At 47.5% G+C, this 15,429-nt stretch overlaps 1 protein-coding gene across 1 annotated transcript in view; it reads right to left on the reverse strand.

Moving 5' to 3' along the window:
• scfd2 (sec1 family domain containing 2) overlaps positions 1–15,429 on the reverse strand; it is a 43,229-nt gene that overhangs the window by 15,252 nt on the left and 12,548 nt on the right. The window contains exon 3 of the mRNA XM_068725389.1: positions 12,050–12,225. Coding sequence (XP_068581490.1) covers positions 12,050–12,225 — 176 coding nt within the window. The remainder of the gene's footprint in view (positions 1–12,049; positions 12,226–15,429) is intronic.

The raw sequence follows: 15,429 nt of genomic DNA on the forward strand, positions 1-15,429 counted from the left end.
GTCCCCCAGGGGTCGATGTTAGGGCCTTTATTTTTCCACCTGTATTTGCTCCCGCTTGGACAAATCATTGATGTTCATAACATTTCTGATCAAAGCTTTGCTGATGACAACCACACTTACTTAGGCCTCTCACCAAACAGCTTTTGCCTCCTAGAGTCCCTCTGTTGATGCAGCCGATTGTCTCAACGTTTCCTTATAATAAGGACGAAACTGAAATAATCAAATTTTGGAAAAATTAAGAGAGACTCAAGATTGCCGATTATATTGGTCCACGTTGACTTAAAACAAAGGACGATGTTGAAAACCTTTGCATCTTAATTGATTGTTGTGGCGGTGGGGCGTGTGTGGGCTCAGCTGCAGAGGGGACAGAGTGGGGGAGTGGTTCAGGGAACGGGGCCGGGAAGAGACTTAATTAGGCCCAGCTGAAACACATCCTGATTTTGCCTCACTCGCTGTTGTATTTAAACCCTAGTAGTGACGAAGGCGCGAGAAGCTCGGAAAGAGCAACAGACTGAAGGTGAGACGAGCCGGACAGCAGCCCGCACCGAACTCCCACGGCGTGTGCTCGGAGGCAAGGCAGGAGAGCACACAGCCAAGTCCAGTCTGTCAAATCTTAACAATAAAGAACGTTTGTGAACGCCCTTCCGAGTCCGACAACCTCATTGTGCTCTAAGACCCACCGGGGCAGCAAGGTACCGCTACAATTGCAATCTCAGTTTTAAGAATCATATGAAAGTAATAACTAAATCAGCTTCTTACCATCTCAAAAACATCTCCAAATTTAGAGGCTTTATGTCAAAACACGATTGAGGAAAAACTCATTGATGCTTTTATTTTGTTGTAACAAATAGAGCACTCGCGGATGCAAAAAGTAGAACTTCAGCTAAACACCATTTAAAAAGGAAGCTGCATTTCAAAAAATAGGCCGAAAATAAAAGTCAGCTTAATGACATAATGGGTTTAAACTTCAAATTATTTAAACATGTAATTGATTTTTTTAAACTTTTCTAAAAGCATGATGAGCAAATACACTAAACTAGGAGTTTTTTGTCCATCTCGATTGATATTAATGTTGGTGGACAGAATATTGAAAAACGACTTTCTCTCTAATTTAATGCAGCGCGACATCACGACGCACTGCAGCCGGCAAAGTGACCACAGAGCTGCGTCAGCACCTCTGGATACACTTTGTAAATGTAAGATTTATTGCAGGGGGCTTCTGTGTTGGTCGGAATCAGATTTAGTCGGGCGTACCTCACTGGTGACACAGCGTGGCTTAAGGAATCGGCGTTCATCATCATCAGTCATGTAAGATCGTTTTATTTCGTAATAAACGATGACGTATTTGACCAAATGCGAAACTTTGGTCCAAAGAGCAGCCGGCCGTCTGCAGACCCGAAACTTCTGCAAACTTGCAAAAAAAATTTTTTTAAGAAAATGTGACTCTGCAGTTTAGCGTCCGTGTTGTTATGTTTCTGACAGGATGTGGAGTCGCGGTTGCTTCAGTGTGAACGAGGACGTCTGAACTTGTGATCCTCACAGCCAGATGTGCACTCTGCATTTAACCTGTCATTTGAATCAATCATTTCTTCTACAGCCGACTCCTAATAACCACTGAAAGAATTAGCTGAAAGCTTAACACCAACACGACCACCCAAAGAGAACACACATTCATTAAGGGAGGAATTCACGATGCCTTTAAAAACGCACAATACACAACAACGCGTAAAAAAAGGCCGGAAACTGTGGACAGCGTCCCGTCACGTCTGGAGTTAAGAGGAGAGAGGAGCTGTGATGTTTCAACCACGCTCACAACTGCAAACATGAAAAAGAGAGAGAGAGAGAGAGAGAGAGAGAGAGAGAGAGAGAGAGAGAGAGAGAGAGAGAGAGAGAGCATCATCTTCAATAACTCAGAACAGAAGGAATAAAAGAAACAGCGGGAGGGAGAAGATGGAGAGTTAAGGAGCAGGAGGTTGGGAGGAGGGCGTATGAGAAACCCTCCTCCTCCTCCTCCTCCTCCTCCTCATAATTAGCGGTTCGGCGTTGCTGCTCGTTTTGGGTTACTTTTTCATTCCCCGTTTCCATGTGTCTCAGAGTACGCCCGAGAACAATAGAAGAAGAAAAGTGGGCCGTATGAGTTCACTCCAGATGAAAGCTACCCCCCCCCCCCCCCCCCCCCCCCCACATGTTAAAATGTAGCGTAGAAGCTTTGGCTTCAAACTGCCACGACAGCCAGTGGAAACGTTTCAAACGAAATGATCCAAACGCAGCGTTGTACAACCAGCCCACATGTTCCCGCTCCTCCAACACGCTCGCTGTGTTTACGTCATGTGTGGCTCGTTAAGAAGAGCGTCTCTCTGTGAGCCGCGGATCCAGCAAACGCAGAGCGCAATCGCTCTGCGTTTGTCATAATTGCGCTGAACACATCCAGTGTGTTTTTGGCAACGCTTCTGAGGCCCGTCTAACAAATCCATTCACAAATATTTTCTCGATTGCGCACGTGTTTCGCGTCGGGCCGCTCCGGTTTCAGACTCTCACGGGATGTGTTGAGCATGTGGCTTCAGTCCTTTCGCAAAAAGCGTCTGCACCAAATCACGACGCGATGAGACGCGTTTCTACCAATCGATATACAAAAACATGGATATTAATAACAAAAAGGGTGAGAGGAAGGAGAACGACTTAGAGACACTTAGAGGAAGGGAAAGCTGCAAGACGTTCAAATCCGGGACAAATGAAATGAAATGAAGCGCAGCAGGAATGAGTCCTAAAAAACAGGAAACTACCGTCGGTAGAAACGCGCAAAAAACATTCTTACAGCGTGTTCTCCTCTCTCGTTTCTCTTGAGGTTTTAAGGCGCACATTTAAAAGTCTCAATGTTTTTCAAATGGAGCGGGAGGCGGGGCCTTACTACATCATCGCTTCCTTCCTGTTTTGACGCTGGCGGAAAGGTTAAACGTTAGCGGTTTCAAATTACGCTGAACTGTTTCATATTTCCCTCCAGGTTTATTTACATTTGATCACCGGCTTCGATCTGCTCCACAGGCTCATCGGCCGTTTTTAGCCGACTCGCTTTCGCCACAGAGGCGCTTGTTGCGACGCGTCTCGGTGTGATCGAGGCCTAACGTCAGCCTTAATGTGTTCACGCTTTAAAACAAATCATTAAAAAAAAAGTGGTCATGTATTTGTCTTGCTGAACAAAAGCTGAAAATGCCATCGACGTTTCAGAATCCCTGTTCTCTGCACCCCGGCGTTATGGAGGGAGTCCTCTCTCTAAAAACCACTCCACAGACGAGTTTCATTTCCATCTCAAACAAGATGATTACGAGAACAACAGAAGGCAACGTTGCCAAACACGTACAACAAAAAGACAGACGGGGGATCTGTAAGTCATTTTTTCCTCTCAAATACCAGCTGGGACTCAAAACCAGATCCAGCTAACGTCACAAGTCGTAAACATTGAACTGTTTAAAAAGGGAGAGCGCACTCTGGATCACGGGAACATTGTAAATGAACTAAAGCCTTCCTTCAGAGTCTCGGGATGGACTTGCTGACATGACAGATCCATTAAAACCCGGTCGGAGGACCCCGACCCAGGTGCACATATGAAGCGGATGAAAGAGTCCTCCGCCTGATCGTACGCTCCGAACCCCTTTCGGATCCAGCCCGTTTGGGCTATGTGGTCACAGGCGGAGCCGTGCCCCAGGGGGATTATGGGTAATTAATGACAGTGAGTCGAGGGTGGCAGGAGAGTCTCTGTCTCCGATTGACCCGGATTGACCCTCTCTGCTGTCGTTGCTGTGGCGATCGGTCCGCCTCGTTCCCTTTGGGTGACTTGGGGGCGAATCCCCGGGGCGACATGGTGGTCTCTGCTGGGTAGGCATGAGCGAGCGGAGGGGGGGGGGGGGGGGGGGGGGGGGTTCAGATGGGTACAATTACACTCTGTAGAAAAGAGGAGTCCTTGTCCCACCTTTGCTCCACGACCTGAGGAGGGGTCACTCCCCCCCCCCCCCCCATTCATCTCTGTTTACAGGACGCAAGTCTTCGGTGTTTCTCGGCAGTAGGGGGCGCTGCCGGTCTACTGGGTCCCAAGAGGGCGGCAGGAAAGTGGCCGAGCAGGTTCTGAAGGAGATTACCGGCAAGTTTTGGTTCTGATAGCCCGACGATCCAGTAACCGTTTGTTGGGTTATTCTCCGAAACGCCAGAAGGGCGGACAAACAAAAAGGTACAATGAGTGTAACTCATAGACGGTAAAACGCCATAAATCAACCTCCACAATGATGAGGAGGGGTTGTAATCATCTGTAAACTCATATTCATAAACTACTTTATTACCTTTATACAAAGCCTGTAAAGAAAGAAGTCAAGTATTAAATGTGTTATAAAGAAACAAACTGTAAACTATTTGATTTGGCTTCAAAAATATTCACTCAAATGTAGATTCTTAAGACTTCCTGTTTCTAAAGCATCTAAAAACCAATAGTCCGTCTTTGTAAAGTCCTTACACATGTGAACAGAGCTTTTTATCAGTGAACTATCCGTGACGGTCACATCTGCGCTGTAGTTTAAAGATCTAACGTAGAACACGGTCCGCTCGGGCCGCAGAAAGGCAGCGCAGTGCGGTGAGTGCTTGTTCTTCTTCACCCTGAACCGATCAGTCACGATTAAATCTTCAACCTGCCGATAATCTTTAATCTGGCTCTCAGGGGTCAGTCAGTATCTACAGAAGACGCTCAAGAGGTCCCGGAATGTTTCTCCGTCTCCATTTCAGATCAGACACACGGACACAGAGACACGTGTGCCGTGGGCCGCGACCCCCGCCGGCCCCCTGCTCAGCAGGTAGTGACAAATGACCCGACAGCTAATCCGTCCTGAGGCGGAGCTTTTCTGCAGCGGAACAGAAGGGGGCCTGTTTGTGACAACAGGAAGTCGACACAATGTTACCAGAGTGAGCACATTGTGAAGGGGGACGCCACATGCATGGGCGCACCCCTGCAAACGCACATCTGGCTGCCGTTTCAAATGCAGCGCATCGTGGAATAAATGGGAACAATGTGAGCGGCGATGTAAAATAGAATGAAAGAAGGGCGTCGTGTGGGAGTGAGGGGCAGATTCAAAAAATAAAAAGGTATTAAGCGGGGACACTGGGACATTGTCGGGCGTCTCGCAAACCCCCCGCCGTCTTCCCAAACGGTCCGCCTCTTTTCTACGGCTGTCGTTGTTAACAATCCCAGAGTGAATGCTGGGCATTGTGGGTTTTTTTTTTTTTTTTCCCCTAGTCTGTGGTGTCTTTTTTGGAGCATGCTCAAATGAAGTCTGACGCCACGGAGAGGCCGAGTCAGCACACCACACTGACCCGATTCAGCGGGAGCTGGAGAGCGTTGCTGAAGCCCCCCTCTCACCGCGTTCCCCCAGAAAACACTGGGAGATGACGACGCTGCTCAGTAGAAGTGAGCTCTGACGAGGATACAGTGGAGAGAGCGGAGCGGACGACCTCCGGGAAAGATCAACCGTTCAGTCCGGGTTTGGGTCGGAGTAAGTGTGAGGAAAACAAAACACACATCGACTGTATAGAAGAAGAGGACGGAGTCGTCATGACGTCACACGTTGGTTTGTTTTGAAGCCTCGAGTTCGCCGTTCTTGGATTACGGCCGACGCCATGTTGGCTTTTTGCAACCAATGAACAGGAAGTGACCATATTTGGACCGAGGACGAGTGACGTAGAGACCTGTCAATCAGCATGTAGCCCCGCCCCTAAATCGTCCCCTGCTTCATGGTCTGTTTGACTCTAGATGTTCCATAATGTACTAAATGAACATCATGCTGTATTGAAGAAGACTGTAAACTAGAGATTGAGACCATAAACTCATGTTTACAATGTTTACTGAGGGAATAAATCAAGAGAGAAGTAGAGTCATTTTAGACTAGACTTCTATACAACCAGAGGAGTCGCCCCCTGGTGGACACTAGAGAGAATGCAGCTTTAAGACACTTGAAGCGTCGGCTTCACTCGGCAGAAATCGGAGGTTGCCGCCCAGAAAAAAACCGAGGCCGTGAAAAACATTCAGTTGAAATCCTGCAGAACCCTCATTAGCACACATTCTTGAGGGGGAAAGAAACTCCAGGCCACATGAAAAACGCTCCCGACGAGATCGGCTCCGGCTTCACAGTTAAAACGGCCGCAGTAAACAATAGAGACCAGAACAACAGACATGTGCAGGCGTACGCAAACTCGGACTGAAGGCCTCCTCTTTAAGTGGAACAGAAAATGTTTAGTGCATTAAACCCTCAAGAGTTCATCTCACTCCCTCGCCTTATAATTCCACGGCTATTAACGCCGAAGCAATTCCTATAAAGTTTCAGCTCAGTGGGCTGCGATATAGATCGAGAAGAAAAGATGCTTAGCAGAACGTTTAAAATGCAGCACATGCAAATTACCACCGGGGCCCCGAGAAAAGAGGAGCACGCCGAAGGTTTTAATGCCAGGCAACCTCGATCGAGCCCCCCCCCGCTCCCCCTCCCCCCCTTCGCCTTCCACCGTTTTCCACGGGAGACGGGTTGAGCGCAATCACGGGCCGGCGGGGCGATTAGGGAAGAGAAGCAACGCAGAAGAGCCGGGAGCGAGCCGAGCACCTAGCCGCCGTCTGAGGGAGGAGAGGTAACGATAACAGGAAGTGAGATGAGTCGATCTCGCCCTCTGGCCTCGCAGCCCATCACCTCCGTTAAAGAAGGTCCCTCTCTGTAAACAGGCCTCTCTCCGTCTATTAAACAGATAGTACATTAGGGCCCGAGCTGTGCAGAGCAACGTAAACACAGCCGTCTCAGGGCACTGTGGGGGTGGTAGTGGGGTGGGGGTGGGGGTGGGGGGGGGGGGTTATCCCCCTCTCTCACTGTAATCCTCTCCAACTAAACACAGGAAGGAAGAGATAGGTAAATAACTGACTCTCTCTGTCTCTCTCTCTCTCTCTCTGCTCCGGCTTGTTATGCTGCAAAAGTAATAAGAGGCGACGTGGAGTTCACGTTGTTCACGTTACAGCGAGGTCGTTTGTTTGGAGAACACATAACGGAGACACAGGATATGACACGTAGAGAGGGAAGTGTGGTTTTCAGGGCTTTGACACTAACTTTCTATAGCGGTTGCCAGGTTGGCAAATCGGGCATCTCCAGCTTTCGGTTGCCCGAAACGGAAAATGCGGTTGACATTTTATATATATTCTTAAGTAATTCAGAGACTGTACGGCAGCTTGATTATGAAAATGTTTACTGTACATGTGTGTAGTTGTAGAGGCTTTGCAGTAAAGCTTTCCGTCCGGCTCAGAGGCGTCTCAATACTTCGTCTCCCGAGACTTCAGGAATCTCCTCTTTTTTTCAGTTTTTCGTTCAGGTTCATTTGGTTCTCCGTCCGTTCAATCAATTTACACATTCGCTTGTTATGGTGACGGGTTGGTCAACACAACCCGTCGATGGTCGCCAATGGGTTTGGAGGTGAGAGATCAACAGAGGACCGACGGGATCGAGGCAGACAGGAGTTGATCCTGAACCTCCTGTGGTTCCTTCGGTGCGTTGCTCCAGGGTTGAGGGGGCTTCAGAGAGGATACACTGGGTGTGTGTGTGTGTGTGTTTGTGTGTGGGGGGGGGGGGGGGGGGGGGGTGAGAATGTGGTACTGGGAGTGGATGGATGGGGAGACGGTCAGTCCGGGTCAGTCCAGATGTGAGGCTGTTAAACAGTGGGGTACTGGAGAAGGTCAGTGGCTGGACATCTTAGGGGGCAGTGCCCCGGAGTCATTCACTCCCCTTTGTTACAATCTCCAGCATTAAAAACACAGGACCAACCCCCCCCCCCCCCCCCCCACCCCCACCCTCCAGAAAGCACCTCCTCCCCCGTTGGACGCAGCAGAGATGGGGAATCAGGGGAATGTCTGGGATGTGGGGACAGGCTCCGTACCCTGGGGGAAAGGCCAATTACAGGCTTAGAGCGCCCTGTCTGTCTGCGGCTCAGATAAGATGAAAGATGCTTGGGACCAATATCAACATTTCTTCCTTCTGTCGCCATAAGTAATGATACAATCCAGATGTTACACATATATATACGTATATATATATATATATATATATATATATATATATATATATATATATATATATATATATATATATATATATATATATGTTGAGCTTCCTGTGGATCGGCGTGCCCTCGATCGGCCTCATCGTCCGCTCACTGACTCACTGCAGACGTGGAGGTTTGAGCGTCTACGGCTCAGCGTACGTCCAGGAGGGGTCAGGGGACAGAGGTGAAGGGTCACGAGTCTTTAAGCCAGCCCACGCTGACACTGTACTGGGGCAGATAATGGAATATGCGGGTCACCAGGCTCCCAAACCGGCCGTACAAACACTCCCCGCAGCAGACATGGACACACAACAGTCTGGGAATAAGTCGATTGCCGATGAATGAAGCTTCGGCCCCACAGCCGGTATTTGCTAATTCTGGATATGTCGTTATTGGTACGCACAGTAGTCAAGTGGTAAGTATGAGAGAAATGCTGGTTCAGGTCTCAGTCTTGGTGGAACCGTAAAGAATTTGAATTGGTTTCCTCATGTAAGCGTAGATGTTTTCATTTGGATTTTTATCTTGCGTGACGTTAAATAATGAGGGCCAATGAACAATCTACATCCACAGCATTTTTTCCAATTCTGTAAATTGATGTCAGGGGAGTTTGGGTTTGGCTTCACAGCTTTTTGTTTTTTAGACTTCTACACACGGTTGTTCAGACTAGAACACAAAACACGCAGCAAGAGACGGAGATAAGGACCGGGACACGCTAATAACTCGGGAGCTGGAGTGTTTGCAGAGGCCGTGCCCCGGTAATCCCGGCAGAGTAGACAAGCAGCAGGCCGGGGGGTGGGGGGGGGTGAGGGAGGTTAGCTCCTCTCCACCGCACCGCGCTGTCACCACCAGCATGTCCAGCCATGTGACGGACTAATGAACCGTAGGCCGCTCCGCGCAACCCCAAAAGACAACACTCGGCCTTCAGAGCGTGCGACACGCAGCTGCAACTTGTCCCCGGCCGGCTCTCCGTGGGAGGGGGGGGGGGGGGGGGGGGTAACGCAGTTGTGTACGTGTTTGGGTTTTGGTGGAGGCGAGGGAAGGCTCCGGCTCGGCCCCCCCCCCCCCGCCCCTGTTGATGGGAAGGTAGCGTGCCGGTGATGTTCTGGGAAGCGGTGAAAGACCGAGTCTGTTGAGTTTTTCTGCCCCGGCTGCACCACCCAGCGCTGAACACGTCTGGCACACACACATTCTGTAGCTGCGGGCTGGAGCCGGACCAAGGCGGCTCAATATGAGCCATTCAGACCCCAAACAGACCCAGGTACATGCCAGACGGGGGGGGGGGGGGGGGGGGGGGGGGGCAGCGCCAGCCGAGGAGATACCTCGAAATCTCACACGAGTACAAACGCTAGATTGAGGAGGGTCATGAGTCTCCGTAAAGGCAATGTATAAAACGGTGAGTATCACACTGACCACCATCACACCCGGGGGGGGGGGGCTGCGAGACCCCCCCCCCCGGGTGTCACGGCTCGATGGGTTGCGATTGGCAACCATTTTGAGAAATTGGCAAAACCAGTTTCCTGGCGTTTCAGTGGCAACGTCTTTTCCGAAACGGTCCGTCTTCAGTCTCACCGTCTTCAGTCTCACCGTCTCAGTCAAGACCGACTGGAGGACTCGGGGTCGAGGCGACGTTGACGTCACTTGAGGGGAACCGCAATCGAAACCCGACTTTTAAAAAGTTACCGTAGAGCTGTGGTTTAAAGTAAAGGCTGCCATTTAAAAAAAAAAAAAAAAAAAAAAGCACAGTTCATTATTGAAGCATTACCTCATGAGTGAAGGAGTCGTCTGGGTCACAAAGTAGCCGTTACGCAGTATGGCAATGCCTAAATGTTTGGAGAGACATGAACCGGGAAAGGCCCTGAACTCATCGGCCCCCCCCAAACGCACCGCAGAGTTTGAGTCGGTCGGTCCGGCAGCGACGGAGCGTCCTACTCTGCCTGCCTAACCCCCCCCACACCCCCCCCCTCACACCCTTGGGCAGAGCAAACACAGCCAGAGAGCTGAAAAGGCATTTCAATGCCCGCCATTTTGTAACGTAATTAACTTCTCTCAGTCCACGTTGAGCCATAGCAACAAAAAAAACAACAACAACCTCACATGGAAATTAAATAAACAGAAAAGGGGGGGGGGGGGGGCACCCAGGACTCACAACTCATTTCCCTTAATACCTCAATAAAACTCATCACATCACGCTCAAGGCTCGATTATGAGATCTGATTCTAGAAGAATTTCATTTTGAGCCCACACCAAGTCTTATATATATACACAGTACTTATATATATATATATATATATATATATATATATATATATATATATATATATATATATATATATATATATATAGTCCTGGTGCTGAATACAACAGCAGTCTGTTATTAACGGAGTCATCGTGAGGTTAACGAGATCACGTTCCACCTGAGGACACAGTCACCACGGAGCCTGGTCGTTACCGAAACTACAAAAGAATGGCGAGAAAATTGGACTTTTGAGTCATCCACAGGTATAGGAGACGACGGGGATCAAAAGAGGAGTCATGAAGTAAAAGGATGCCGGGACAATAAGCCCCCTAAAGTCTTCCTCCTTCATTTAATAAACCAACGACGGCCCCAGAGGGCCAAGGTTTATGAGGTTGTTTTTTAAAATTCTAATTTGGCACCGGGGCACCGCTGAGAGCTTGTTTTATTTTTCTTTCCGTGATTTAGTTTAATAAGTTCCTAAATACTCTGCTGTCCCACTGCTTGCTTTACAGCTTCGGGAATACAAAGCTAAAAAAAAAAGGTAAAGCGAAGGAGGAAACGGCTTCGGTGTTGGTTAGCCATCGGACTTGACTGACCTCCCCACTCTCAAACGCCCCCGTGTACATCCGCCCCCGTGAACTAGACCCCCTTCCTCTTAAACTACATGATGGAAAATCTGCCGTTTTTTTTGGTTTGTTTATGTTTTCCCCACAAACACAACTGACCTTGTTTATGAAGGAGAGGAATCTGCATTTCTGTTTTTTGGTTTTTTTTTCCTCATCGTCAGTTTAACACAACATTCCGGCCGCCATCTAGCGAACCACAAGCCCCCACTTACCTGCTGAGCTTCAGTCATCAAATATTTACCCGAAGGGACAGATGTGAAGGAATAATTACGGTGAAGTTAATTACAAATTGGCAGCGAAAAGCTCTGGAAAGGGCCAGTGTGTCGAATTATTGGGAATCCATTAGCAGAAATAATATATAATATTCATAACGATGTTTTTAGTAGTGTATAATCGCCTGAAAGTAAGAATCGTCGTGTCTTTGTTAGCTTAGAATGAGCCCTTCATATCTTTAAGCCGTGTTTCTACAGAAGCCCAGAACGGAAAAAAACAAACCCTGGCTCTAGAGAGACTTTCACGTTTTTATGTCACTTGAAGGCCACCGTAGTTCTCTGCACGCCAACATGAGCCGCACAATGCACAACCGTCGTAGCGCTAGCCGTTGCTCCTCCTAGTGTTATTGTAGTAATGACGCCATCTGAGCGAGGCGAATGGCGTTACCACCGTCTGGTAAAGAGTAAAGAGTGAGCGGAGGGGTATTCAATGTTTGCAATCACTCCAACATTGGTAACTTTTTTGTAAATTTACAAATTTTTGTAAATTTACAAATTTTTGTAAAAGAAATGATCAAAGAAATTCAACTTTTTTTTATTCTGCACTAAAGACATGCTCTGTTCTCTCTACTTCTAGTCATGATTGTGCCGTTTCCATGGAGGAGTCATAGAGGAGCAGGACTTTTATATATTGCAGTGAAAAACGAGGCCACAGAGAGAAAAACAGCAGAAAAAGTGATCTAAGTTATTCGATCCACATTCCTTAATGTTAAAAACAAAACTAAAGAGAGAATCGTTTGCATCACTTTGAGACGTTTCATCGCCTGTGACCCATATGGATAATAGTTTTGTGGAAGACGAGTACGGACCTGCAGCAGCAGCCTCTCGAAGGCCAGGCAGGCGTCCCAGCGGGGCAGGCCGGGGTGGCGGAGCGTCTGGGCCGTTGCCAGGCCCAGCTGGAGAACCCCGCAGTGACTCTCTAGCGCCCCCCAACTGCTCCGGAACAGCTGCATGTAGGAGCACAGCTGCTCGGGGGTCACGCGGCCTGAGAGGAGGGGAGAAGACACCGGTGTTACACGAGGAGTCGGCGCAAATTCATAAATCAATATTGGTCAGAGTGCATCACGGAGCATCTATAATCTGTACATGAACTGTACTCTGTCGACCATCTGGTACAAACAAATGAAGACCCACAAAGTTGCAATGGACACACACATAGTTACTCCTCCTGATGGGAAACAGAATGAACCAATTTCCCAAACATGACCGCTTTTTTACAATAACTATGATACACTCGGCTTAGGACAGAGGGGAATGACTGATACCAGGACAGACCATAATATTATCCGAATGAGCAAAACCTCCACAGGCTGGGAGAAAGAGTGAGAGACATACTTTATAATATCCAAAAAGACAACTATTGGTGGGCGGGAGGGGAGGTTGCTAAATCCAACAAACAGGACTTTCAACCAGAAGAACCATGTTGTGACTTTAAGGAAGTTGTTTTGTTGCCTAAACCAAACCGGTGGTTTGGTGCCTAAACCAAACCGGTGGTTTTGTTGCCTAAACTTAACTGTTGGTTTTGTTGCCTAAACCTAACTGTTGGTGGTTTTGTTGCCTAAACCTAGAAGTTGGTGGTTTTGTTGCTTAAACCAAAATGTTGGTGGATTTGTTGACTAAACTTAGAAGTTGGTGGTTTTGTTGCTTAAACCTAACTGTTGGTGGTTTTGCTGCCTAAACCAAACCATTGGTGGTTTTGTTGCTTAAACCTAACTGTTGGTGGTTTTGTTGCCTAAACCAAACCGTTGGTGGTTTTGTTGCTTAAACCTAACCGTTAATGGTTTTGTTGCCTAAACCTAACTGTTGGTGGTTTTGTTGCCTAAACCTAACTGTTGGTGGCTTTGTTGCCTAAACCAAACTGTTGGTGGTTTTGTTGCCTAAACCCAACCGTTGATGGTTTTGTTGCCTAAACCTAACTGTTGGTAGTTTTGTTGCCTAAACCAAACTGTTGGTGGTTTTGTTGCCTAAACCAAACTGTTGGTGGTTTTGTTGCCTAAACCTAACCGTTGGTGGTTTTGTTGCTTAAACCTAACCGTTGGTGGTTTTGTTGCTTAAACCTAACCGTTGGTGGTTTTGTTGCCTAAACCTAACCGTTGGTGGTTTTGTTGCTTAAACCTAACCGTTGGTGGTTTTGTTGCCTAAACCTAACTGTTGGTAGTTTTGTTGCCTAAACCAAACTGTTGGTGGTTTTGTTGCTTAAACCAAACTGTTGGTGGTTTTGTTGCTTAAACCTAACTGTTGGTGGTTTTCTTGCTTAAACCTAACTGTTGGTGGTTTTGTTGCTTAAACCTAACCGTTGGTGGTTTTGTTGCCTAAACCTAACTTAAATGTTGGCACAAAGAAAAGTTGGAGTAAAAGAATAATAAAGCTCCTGAACTGCGGTGAGACGTAGTTGAATATTCTCCGTGTGTTGAAGCTTCAGGTGGAGAGACGTTTACAGCAGCTACAGTGTTTATCTAAACGTCACCGTCTGCATGTAGCAGAGGTGCAGGAGCACCGATGACAGATTAAAGGGTGTAAATGATATACATGTAAAGAGGCAGAGAGAGATGTTTAGGACCCTCGGGTTGGGGGGGTGCAGGGTGGCCTGGAGGTACGAGGGTCTGGGTCAGGGGGCTGGATAGGGAGAGAGAGAGGGGAGGGGCACACATTAACTCCCCATAAAGCCCACTTCTTCATGTTGATGTTCTGAACCAGCACCAGATGTGGGAGTATTTCCTGTTGGACTACATGGTCAATGTTTGCTTTAGCGGGGCCAAACACACGACTAGAGGAGGAACACACTGAATATCAAGATTATGTCCAGCATTGTTAAACTGGATGACAGAATAATGGGAACGATTTTTTTGGAGAGAATCATAAAAAACAAATTCATTTTCAGAGCAGCTGATAAGTAAACCCGACAGCTAAACGTTGGGGAACATTCTTTCCAGAAGCTGAGGAGAAAGAGCCAGTGTGTGTTGTGTGACACTTCACTGTATGAGACACAGAAAGGAATTCACTTTCTCGCTGGAATTAAAGTGGTTTTTTTTCTTCTTTTCTTTGAACAACCTTCAGTGCAGACGTATTCACAAAAATCCTGAAAAGCTCTATTGTGAGCACATCCAGCCATTAAATGCTGGCAGAGAAAACCAAGGTTGGCTGAGCTCGACGTGGCCAACAATAATTCAGCACAGAACCAGGAAACGGGTCCAAAGCTTAATTCCACCCCGAGAATAGGCAACGGAGACAGAATGGCACACCGTCGGGCCAAATGTACAGCTCGGCCCGATCACATGAGACCGACGGGGGAAACAAAAGAAATGTTGAAGAGAAGAAAGCCTCACAAGAGCCTGTTCTCCATTAAACTATCAAACAGCCCCGCTTGAGTCTTATCTGTGTCGCTAAAACGTTGTGATTCCTCAGGCGTCTTGTTGCCAGATGAGCCAAATCATTTGTTCAGCACCAGCAGGGCTGGAAAAGGCTGGAATGAATAAGACCGTACATGGAGGAAGACGCCGCGCTCGTGCCTTCAGGTGATTGCTTCATCACTCGTTTGTTTATGAGGCGGGGGGGTTTTTTTTTTTACAGGTAATTTCTAAATGCATCAGAAGAAAACACCACCAAATTCAGACTGGGTTAGCCAAACCAAACTGCAGTTCTTCAAGTGGCCACTTGAGGCTCCAAAAGCAAATCAATCCTCATAGAGGTCTATGGTAAAATGTCATGTTTTCATAGCTAATATCTCCACTCATGACACTTTTATATAACTTACCTGTTTCACATTGTATTGAGGCTGGAAGTTAGGCAGTATTAAGGGGCGTGGCCTCCTTCAGTGACAAGTGGGTGTGGCTAGCTGCTAGCTGTCTGCACTGAAGCTCCACCTCTTTGACCATTTTTAAATTAGCCGAGGTTAAAGGCCTTTACACATCGGGAGCATTTATTTTTTTTTATTTTCGTGCAATTAATTCACATGTCAACATATTTTTAACCATTGTTGTTTTTGTCCTGAGTTTGAACATAAAACACGAAAACTACAAAACTTTTGGGGTTTTTTTGGATCAAGGCAGATTTTTTGGAGCTTTTCGCACCACGAATGAAGACATAAACCGATGAAGTTGTGCAGAACGAGATGAGTTGAGACTATTTATGCAACAACAACACAGAGACGTCATCGTTTGAAATCAAGACGGTAAAACTTTATTACTCC

The sequence above is a fragment of the Cebidichthys violaceus genome, unplaced genomic scaffold (assembly GCF_023349555.1).
Source record: "Cebidichthys violaceus isolate CVI_PGR_0920_01 unplaced genomic scaffold, fCebVio1.0.p SCAF_35, whole genome shotgun sequence".
Classification (NCBI taxonomy): Eukaryota; Metazoa; Chordata; class Actinopteri; order Perciformes; family Stichaeidae; genus Cebidichthys; species Cebidichthys violaceus.